Source organism: Macrosteles quadrilineatus, unplaced genomic scaffold, assembly GCF_028750875.1.
Source record: "Macrosteles quadrilineatus isolate MER2022 unplaced genomic scaffold, UCM_ALF_1.0 Scaffold_1__1_contigs__length_201487025, whole genome shotgun sequence".
In the NCBI taxonomy this organism is placed as follows: Eukaryota; Metazoa; Arthropoda; class Insecta; order Hemiptera; family Cicadellidae; genus Macrosteles; species Macrosteles quadrilineatus.
The window spans coordinates 153,898,695-153,909,406 of NW_026542594.1; the positions used below are offsets into that span (position 1 = coordinate 153,898,695).

Genomic DNA, 10,712 nt, shown 5'->3' on the forward strand with positions numbered 1-10,712 from the left:
TTCACTTTTATTCATACATTTTTATCAAACCTGCTATATATTCGCTTAAAACTAGACATTTAAAAGTGCCGGCTGCAAGACTGTTCAGACATACGTAAATGCTCCACCTCAAATTTTTAAAGTCTCATAGTATCTAAATTAACCAGAATTTACAAAAACCTATTTATTATAAACATTCTATAAACACTCTGAATCAATTGTATATCATTTCATTCAAGCCAAATAATCAAATAGTTTAGTGAGTGATTATTTTAAATTTGTGAATTGGTGAACCAAAATGGCGACCTGAATAACTCCAACTGTTGGACTCCATCACCATCTCATCTATATTTCTCTCCAACTACGTCATTGACAAATCAGTATTGCCAACATCAGAGACAAAATTGCCCACAAAACACATTTTACCCTGCACACTTTGCTACATTTTAAATTCACTTCACACCATCATAAAAACCTACAGACTTATGGGGAAACACACAGCATATTAAGATAAGACACTAAAGCAAATTGAATTCATAAATCAAAACAAAAAAATAAAGTAAAACAAAAACACAAAAAAAATTAGGAAAACAAAAAACACAAAAAAAATAGGATAACAAAAAAACAAAAAAAATTGAACAAACCCCCCAGCCTAGCCACACCTACCTAGCCTATCCACCTGCTCCGCCCTAGGCCAAATTATGCCCCCGAAAACCAAAAGGAGTAAAGCTTCCACTACCTCCCCTGACCACACATTAGACTCTCAGGACTCACAGGAAGAGATGAAAGACGTCTACTCTTGCCCAATTTGTACCCAGAACGTTCTCGACACACAACAAGCAGTAACGTGCAACTGTGAAAATGACACATGGTACCATGCCAAATGCGTTCACCTGACAGAGGAACAATATACGCTCCTAAATGAAGATCAAACAAAACTGACCTAGGTATGCGCACAATGTAAATCCCTCTCTTGTAGACCAACACCAGAACATACTAACCAATCCAAGCAATTCGATGAAATTACAAAAATCCTTCTCGATGACATTACCACCCTGAAAGAGGAAGTGAAAGCGCTTAAACTAGAAAAAGATGGGCTATCCGAGATTGTGGCAAAAAAGACTGAAATAATTTATAGGCTTGAAAGTATAATCCTAGACCTTACCAAATTATAAGTGACTTAAGTGACTTAAGTGACTTACCAAATTATAAGACCTTACTACAAGGAATTTATAAGTGTAGTTTTTAGCCAAATTAACTATCTTAGTATAAAATAAATAAATTTGCCAAGTTTAATCAAAATATATCAATAAACAAGCAAACTGCAACATTTTACAATACTCTCCATAAGAATAACATGGGAATTTTAAATTGACAATTTTTGGAATTTTCTCCATTACCAATAATCGTACAAAAAAATTGTGATATAGGCCTACTAAATTATTTGTTTTTTAAAGTTCTTTTAAAAGACTAGAGAGAAATTTGGAAATTTTGTGTTTTAGCGGTCAAATATGAGAAAACCCAATTTTACCCCATAAAACCCCCGTTCCCATGGTCTGATCATGCTGGTTTGCGAAATCAATCAAATTTCATCAAAATCGGACAGAAATTACTCGAGTTATCGCGTTCACGAACACATATAACTCTCCATATATATCTATAGATAATATCTATCTATCTAAAACGAAACAGTGTTTTTTTATTTCACGATTCTGGATCAACCACTCGACGGATTTTCATGATTTTTGTGTTGAAAGAAAGATAATTTTGAGAACTAGGGAATGTCGAAGCCATAATTTTAGTTTAGGGTCCCAGTTTTTTAGAAATTAAGTTTTAATTTTTTTAAAGTCTAGCAGCCGACGCTAAGATTCTAAACTAGCTTTTGGCATAAAATAATTTGCTTAAGATAACAGCTGTAAACATTCAGCTTTTGTGTCACAAATTCAGCATTTGGATAATAATGGCATACATAGGGTTGACTTATTAATACTATATGTAATGCTAATGCTATACTCATTGATCCGTTCATTTAATCGGTAAGAGGATGAAAGATTATTTAAATAAACATGGTAAAATGCTGGATGTTCTAATTTATTTTTTAGGGCAGTCTAAAGTTTAAGTAGTTTGTTTTAGTGCAATATATTTTGTTTTAACTAACAGCTGGTTGAATACAAAAATATTCTATAGAACCATAGATAATACCCCCCGCTGCAGCAAACCTGCAGACTAAGCGAATTTCCATTAGCCTGATAGGATTTACAGTAAAATGTCCCCTTAAAAATATCATATTTATTCCCTATTTAAATAGAATTAGTTTAACAAGTACTTAGGTTTGCTGCAACAGGGAGGGTAAAAAGGTGTTTTTTAATGTTAGTTTAGTAAGAAATGAATGTATTTTCCAAATTCAATCAAAATATGTTCATAAACAAAACAACCAAACTACAACAGTTGACTTATTCTCCATAAGAATAACATGGGGATTTTAAATTTACAGTTTTTTTGGAATTTTCTCCGTAACCATTAGGCGCACAATAACGCTTCAATATACAAAATTATTTGTTTTCTTACGCTCTACAAAATGGTTTGAAAAGAAATTGTAAAATTATGTGTTTTTAGGGTCAAAAATGAGAAAAACCTATTTTTACCCCATAAAACGCCCCATAAACCCCCGTTCCCATAGTCCGATCATGCTGGTTCGCGAACTCGTTCGAATAAATGTAGGTTTACACGTTTGTACCAAATTTCATCAAAATCGGATCATTTTTGCTCGAGTTATCGTGCTAACGGACACATATATATATATATACTCGCCTTTGGCTCGCTGGGGGCTCCGCCCCCAGGCCCCCTTTTAATAGTAGCCGTGATGAGAAATTATCACGGGGGACAGGATGTTGTCCGGAGACATTTTTGCTTTTTGCGTAAAAGACGTAGTGATAACTTGGCAGTTGCGAAGTATTCCATAGGGGGGTTGTTTAGTGCAAACCAAACCAGTCTTGGCATGTTAGAGTCTCGATGTAGGGCCTGTGCTATGATGAATTAAATTTGCTAAGTCACAACCCTAAAACTTTCTTCACATCAATAAGCATCGATATAAAGTCTTGGGAGTTAGAGTGAGGTAAAATAATATTTTAAAATGATCTTAGGCCCCCTTCGGGGGCGGGGGGTTGGTAAAAATCATCGGCATGAAGAATGGACCCCTTGCGCAGTCAAAATCACCAAAAATAGGGAAAATAAGGTAAAATTTCAGGTTTAAACACGAATTTGGGGGGGAAAGATGGGAAAAATTAAACTAAACGCATGGCTCAATCATATCCTGGTTGAAGTTCGTTCGCTACGCTCACTCACCTTTAGTTTGGAGCTCGTTTGCTGCGCTCACTTGCCTTCAGGTTAGCTCGTTCGCTACGCTCACTCACCTTTAGGTTGGAGCTCGTTCGCTGCGCTCACTCACTTTTAGGTTGGAGCTCGTTCGCGACGCTCACTCACCTTAAGGTTGGAGCTTGTTCGCTAAGCTCACTTGCCTTTAGGTTAGCTCGTTCGCTAAGCTCACTCACCTGTTGGTTGCAAATTAGCTATTGTCATAAATTTAAAAAATAATAGGGCTGCACCCTGTTGCTAATGGTAAAATTTTATTAATGGGGATGAAAGAGAGGGGGTTAGAATGGGATTGGTCTAAAATATCCATAATTCACCTACTTACATTTAGATCTCGTTTGCGTGTATAAGCATGTTAATCTTCTATAAGGAATACGTTAAAAAAGAGTTAAAAACTACCTTTTTAATTTAAAACCCGCCATTTTAAATTTTTTAGCACGTTGAAATTATAGAAGGTCACTCAAAGGATTTTCTTTTCAACGTTAAGACCATAAAAAGTACATATATATGGACGAAAAGTCGTTTTATAAATTAAAAACAAAAAAAATCAAGAATTTTCACAATTTTTCGAAGTAGGGCGTTTTTTGAAGGTGAAGGAGTCAGATTTTCGATATGATCCCTTCTTTGAGAAAAGTGTCTTGTAGAAAATTTAATTCTGAACCTACGATTTTCCCTCAATTCGATTCTAGCTCTTACCGTTTTCGAGCTACAGCAGTTGTAAAAAAAAACGTGTTTTTCCCAAAAACTAGGGTTTTAAGGGATTTCTTTTAATGGGTTTCGGTTGGAAAAGACTAAATTTTGGGACTTTCTGGACGGTTTGGTACCCAGACAAACTTTTACAAAAAATTTCAGCTCCGTAGCAACTCTAGAAGTGACAAAAATGCTTTTTCTGTCGCCAAACGCCCATATTTCACCTACTGACGTTTGCTTGTCGAAGCATGTTAATTCTCCATAAGAAATACGTTAAAAAATAATATTTTCGATTGAATATCCGCCATTTTTAATTTTTTTTAGTACGTTAAAATTATAGAAGGTCACTTGAGGCACTTTCCTTTCAATGTTGGGAGCATAAAAAGTACAAATATACGAACGAAAAGTCGTTTTAAAAATTAAAAACGCGTAAAAAAATCGAGCATTTTCAAAATTTTTGGAAGTAGGGCGTTTTTTTAAGGTGAAGTAGTGCGATTTTCGAAAAACGCTTAATGGTGTCTTGTAGAAAATTTCATTCCAAACTCACAATTTTTCCTCAAATCGATTCTAGCTCTTACCGTTTTCGAGCTACAGCCGTTTTAAAAAAACGTGTTTTTCCAAAAACCGGGATTTTAATGGAATTTTTTTTGGGGAGGATGAATTTTGAAAATGGGGTTTTTACGAACTTCACCGGTAACATAAGATCCTATAGTGCAATACTACGCAAATTCCAAGTCTCTAGCATTTTTCTAAACGGTTCAGATGAGCGTACGAAAGTCGGTATTTTTCCCATAAGAATAACATGGGGGGGGGAAATTGTTAATTTAGGGGGGGTTGAAAGGGGAAAATGCTACTTTTCGGAATTTTCCCGGGGGTTTGGGCACTAGACCTACAAAACGCCAAAAATTTCAAGTCTCTAGCTCATCTAGAAGTGCCCAAACATTAGTATACCTGATCAGTGAGTTACACATCGGGCTGTATAGTTAAGACCTACAAAACGCCAAAAATTTCAAGTCTCTAGCTCATCTAGAAGTGCCCAAACATTAGTATACCTGATCAGTGAGTTACACATCGGGCTGTATAGTTAATTAGATTAGATATATAAATATATATATTACTAAGCAAATCAAAATACCACAGTACCCTAAAAACATTTTATTTTATATTACTTACATGTTTCGGACATTAATGCCATGATCACAGTATAGTATATAACCTATTAGTTTCTTTTATTTACAAACATTATTAGATATTTCTTATTAAAGAACAGTCGAACATTCGAAGTCAGGTACAAAGAGCATATACAGGCAATCAGATCAAACAATATGACAACACAAAAATCCTCATACGCCGAACATATACTTCAGACCGACCATACATACTCAGAAATGAATAAAAATATGCACATTCTGGATGTTGAAAATAAAGGTGAAAAAATGAATACAAAAGAAGACTTTTATATTTATACTCATCATATTAATGACAAAGACAATTTACTAAACTTGACACAAATTCAAAATCAAAACGTAATATTCAATGAAATTATACATCTTAAAGAAAACACCTCCTTCCCTTAACATAAAAATTATCACCTGTTCTTTAATAAGAAATATCTAATAATGTTTGTAAATAAAAGAAACTAATAGGTTATATACTATACTGTGATCATGGCATTAATGTCCGAAACATGTAAGTAATATAAAATAAAATGTTTTTAGGGTACTGTGGTATTTTGATTTGCTTAGTAACATTTAAAGTAGCCCTCATTGATGTATACAATAACAAAATAAATATATATATATATATAAATATATTTAAATATATATGAATTTTAACGGATGGTGATTTTGGCCTCTAGGGACCTCAAAACGAAAAAATAAATCGGTCCCGGGTCCAGGTCTTACCATGAGTACTACGGTAATAGCTTATTCCCTATATGGGAAATTCGCTAAAACATACTCCCAGGTTAGTTTATTATTCTGTGATTTTGCCATTGATTATAGGAAATAAATAGGATTCTATAACCACTGATGTATACAAATTGAGGCTCTGCCCCGGAGTCTTCAGAGAAAAGTTTATGCAAATTATTTTTCTGTTCAACCTTTTGAGGAGAGAATAGGAAAATAACAATGTTTACATGTTTTAATTATTCTTGACAGCTTTTTGTTTACAATAAATGTTTAACCGCTTAAACTCTGCTTGAATTAGAAATGGAAATATTGACATAACTTCAGTTTTAGTTGACTACTCAATTCCCGTACGTAGGACGGGCCAACAGCTCGTATAATATAAATTTGAACGAATGGTGTTTTGGCCTCTGGGGACATCAAAATTAAAAATAAATCGGTCCCGGGCCTAGGTCTTATCGTACCACCTTCGGTAATAGCTACTTCCCTATAGGGAAATTCGCTAATAAACATGTTTTGTAATATTGTATTCCTTATTCCTTGATTATGAGCATGGAGTGAAAGCTAAGTTAGTGAATATATCATTCTTATAAAAATGTTAGGTTATCGCCATAATAACACTGACTTGATTGACGTGTGGCTTATTAAACAAATTTAGTTGGAAACGCTTAAATAGGTTTATGTTCGCGTTGGCAGCGTGTTGTGTGTTGTTTGAAAGTTGATTTCGTAATCTATAATAGTCTTTGTGGGTTTTATTTGTGACATTATTGTTCAAAATAATGACATGTCTGGAGGTATATGTAAAACGATGCAAGTTAAACTGGACTAAACTTATCTATACCGGTTATTTTAGGTATACAATCTCTTAATTGAATTAAGATTTCGTCGTAGTCACGATAGTTTTATTGCTGGTCAGTGGCCACACTAGGCACGTACGTCCCGGAAGTGATGTGTTGGTATTCAGTCCTCGGACAGCGCGGCGTGGTGGTCGTGGTGACGGCGACACAGGATGCCCAGACAGTGGGCCACGCGCGTCGTCGTCGCCTTCCAGAGTCTGTGTTGGTGCACGGCCATCCTCCTGCTGCTCACCCGGGGCCTCGCCAACCTGAGGTCCGCCGCGCCCCAGGGTTCCGCCCTCGGCGTCGGCCTCATCGTCCTCGCCGTGCTCATGATCGTCGTCAGCCCCGTCCTCCTGGTCGCCCGAGCCTACGACCGTCGTAACCGCAGATACGCGAGTGTCGTAAGTATATAGAAATCGTAGATGACGTCATAGATTAACGCCCTAGTAGATAAACATAAACACAAGTTTGTGTTGGGTAATATCTTGATCGAGGGGCATTTTCAGCAGAGGCAAACCGATTTGTTCCAGGGGTCGTTAATAGAGGCCACACCAAAGCAATAAAAATATAAAAAAAATAACTACGCATTTTTGCTGTTTTAATGTTATCATTATCTTTATAAAAATTTACTTTGTTTTTCATACTTTGTAAACATTTCTCTCATGTGCAGCAACGCACACTAGTTACACAATAACTAATTTTGCTCTCCTTTTTTTGTTTGACTGTTTTATATTATACCTTAGGCATACTGATAATAGACTAATGAAATTAACTGTTGGAAACATTTTTCAACGAACAACTTTACAATATGTAATATAACCACACCATTTTTTTTTTACACAATTTTAGTTATTTAAACTATTTTCCTTTTAATAAGTGTGTGCAGAATTATGTATGAAATTATGGCTATGGTAGTAGATATATATACCGAAAAATTAAATAACCACTTTTTTGCAAACCGTTCCTCCCTCATCGCAAACTAAAGCACTATATAGTGCAACTACAATAAGCATTTTATACCATCCTATTCGCCAGTCTCCAACCCTGTACGAATTAAGGACACGATTTTTTGGGTTCATTCAGCTGTTCATCAGAGGTGTATAGTCAATGGTAAAACCCACAAATATTAGTTAACACAAATGTATTAGGTAAAAAAGCTTTTGTTTTTTAACCTCTTTTTTGTCCCCTTCCCTTACAATGCCCAACATCTTGGTTAACAACTGACACTTTTAATTGACAGTAATAATCAACAATGAACTTTGGGGGGGGGGATCAAGTCACAAAAAGGACCTAATAAAACAGTGAAAAATAATAATCTAGCTCATAATGACTCCTTCCTTGACTGTCCTAAAACCCTACTCACAAAAGAGACCTAGTGTTTTAAGGACGTAGAGCTCACTTGATGACCAGTGCTAGAATAGTTTGTATGCATGTGAGAATGCTGTGTAGTTGCCAGATCTGATCATCAGTCATCACCGCTGATGCTGTTGAGTTTACTGAGGTCACACCTGCCTGTGTTATGCTATACTAAACATAATCTTCTAAACCAACAATAATAGCATGTGCAGCCATTGAGAGATTCTCTAATGAAAACTGCATACTGTTGGTTATAGATCTGTATTTGTTGATAAGTTACCACCTAGTCAGCTGCAACTCAATTTTATAAGTTTCCTCTTCCCCAACTTGAAATTGACCAACCCTAGGGGCCGGTACACACACACACACCGACTTTTGTCGTGCCCCCTGTACGATTCAAGAAATCTTATAGCTGCACGACAAGCAAAGAAACAAAGTAGGCAATGGAAGTCGTGGAGGTGTCAAAGTCGTGGAGGTGTCAAAGTCGTGGACGACAAATTTCAAGTCGCGCCCTACACCGACTGGGGGTCCGACAGGCAAGTCGTGTCGTATGGGCTCACGACTGTTTTGAGTCGTAGCGGGACATGGCGTTATACGGCTGTCGCGTCGGTGTATACAAACTAGTGGGTCTCAGGACACGACTGCGGGGCGCCACGCTGGGAAATAACGTGTTTTGTCCCTAAAAGTATCCAACAGGATGTCAAATGACATTGGCGACATTCTGAAATATCCAAAAAACTTTTTTCCATCACTTTTCAATTCGTCAAACGATACACTAAAAAGTCCTTTTGTCCTTTTCTCAAGTAAAAAGGATCTGTTTGGATACTTCTTCTTCTATGTCGACGTTTTCTCCTTAACAAGAGAAGGAGAAGGAGAACCTCTTCCTCCGGCGACATCCTCACAAATGAATAGTCCTAAAGCCAGTAGAGTTCGCTGTTGTGTTTGCTGAGTCGTATACCGATACGACAACTGTTGTCAGGTAACACGACTTTGTCATATGCCAGCACGACACGAACAGTCGTACTCACATGCCTCAAAGTCGGTGTGTGTGTACCGGCCCTAACAGACTTTATTGTCTCCCCAACACTGACTCGACCAACCATCTTCTCGACTGTCCTCTCACACCTCCCCAACTTTCTACAGTGTTTGTGTTAACTAAATTGTTTGTGTTAACCTTTGTTCTTGTTGTCTTAAATGCAGTTTTCAATTAATTTAAACAGTGTGTATAAACATGATGATCAATAAGTACGATACATCAAATATGTTTTAATTATTCTAGGTCATAATAGTTGGGACGATGATCAACCAGAATTGCAATTTAATCTGCCATAAATATACCATAATGATGCTCAATTGTAAGGACAAATAAAAAATTGAATTTACTAACTTATGTTATACAAAGATGTTAAATGTTTGAGACTACTGATTTTAACCCAACTGTTTGATGTTGTATGTACTATGTACAGGACCAGATGCCTGACCTGGGCTGTCCCCCAGCCTACGAGGACATTGTGAGCCGAGCCCCCAGTTACACATCACTGTTTGATGTTGTATGTACTACATACAGGACCAGATGCCTGACCTGGGCCGTCCCCCAGCCTACGAGGACATTGTGAGCCGAGCCCCCAGTTACACTTCACTGTTTGATGTTGTATGTACTATGTACAGGACCAGATGCCTGACCTGGGCCGTCCCCCAGCCTACGAGGACATTGTGAGCCGAGCCCCCAGTTACACTTCACTGTTTGATGTTGTATGTACTATGTACAGGACCAGATGCCTGACCTGGGCCGTCCCCCAGCCTACGAGGACATTGTGAGCCGAGCCCCCAGTTACACTTCACTGTTTGATGTTGTATGTACTATGTACAGGACCAGATGCCTGACCTGGGCCGTCCCCCAGCCTACGAGGACATTGTGAGCCGAGCCCCCAGTTACACTTCACTGTTTGATGTTGTATGTACTATGTACAGGACCAGATGCCTGACCTGGGCCGTCCCCCAGCCTACGAGGACATTGTGAGTCGAGCCCCCAGTTACACTTCACTGTTTGATGTTGTATGTACTATGTACAGGACCAGATGCCTGACCTGGGCCGTCCCCCAGCCTACGAGGACATTGTGAGCCGAGCCCCCAGTTACACTTCACTGTTTGACTGTGAGATTCCTCCGCTGCAGCTGCAATGTTCATCTCCTGAGGTCAAGACACATCCTCAGATGACACCAGAGTGACAAGCCCTTGTGTCAAGGTCTCCACCACACTACATCTCCTAATCCATAGACATTTGTACTTCTGTAATCTTAATTTTTATAATTTAAAAACACACACAATTGTTTTTCTTTTTTGACCTTATAAGGAGAAAAATTATGGTTGGGTTAAAGACCAAATGCATATAATAGTGAAGTCCTTGTAATCTTGCTGCAAACCAAACGTTTACTTAAATATTCAAGAATTAACTGTGAGATTGGTCTCCATAGAGCTTATGTTGCTCCCAAACAAAATACTAATCTGAGACTGACATTGTGCTCCTTACTTCATTCAACACTATTCAAGCTGGTTCCCTATGGTACGA

At 37.5% G+C, this 10,712-nt stretch overlaps 1 protein-coding gene across 1 annotated transcript; it reads left to right on the top strand.

The window, feature by feature from the left end:
• Positions 1–6,957: 6,957 nt before the first annotated feature.
• On the top strand, positions 6,958–10,712 carry LOC129001706 (uncharacterized). The gene is made up of 2 exons (XM_054429104.1): positions 6,958–7,188; positions 10,216–10,712. Exons 1-2 carry the CDS (start codon positions 6,958–6,960, stop codon positions 10,369–10,371), a joined length of 387 nt encoding a protein of 128 aa, XP_054285079.1. The 3' UTR covers positions 10,372–10,712.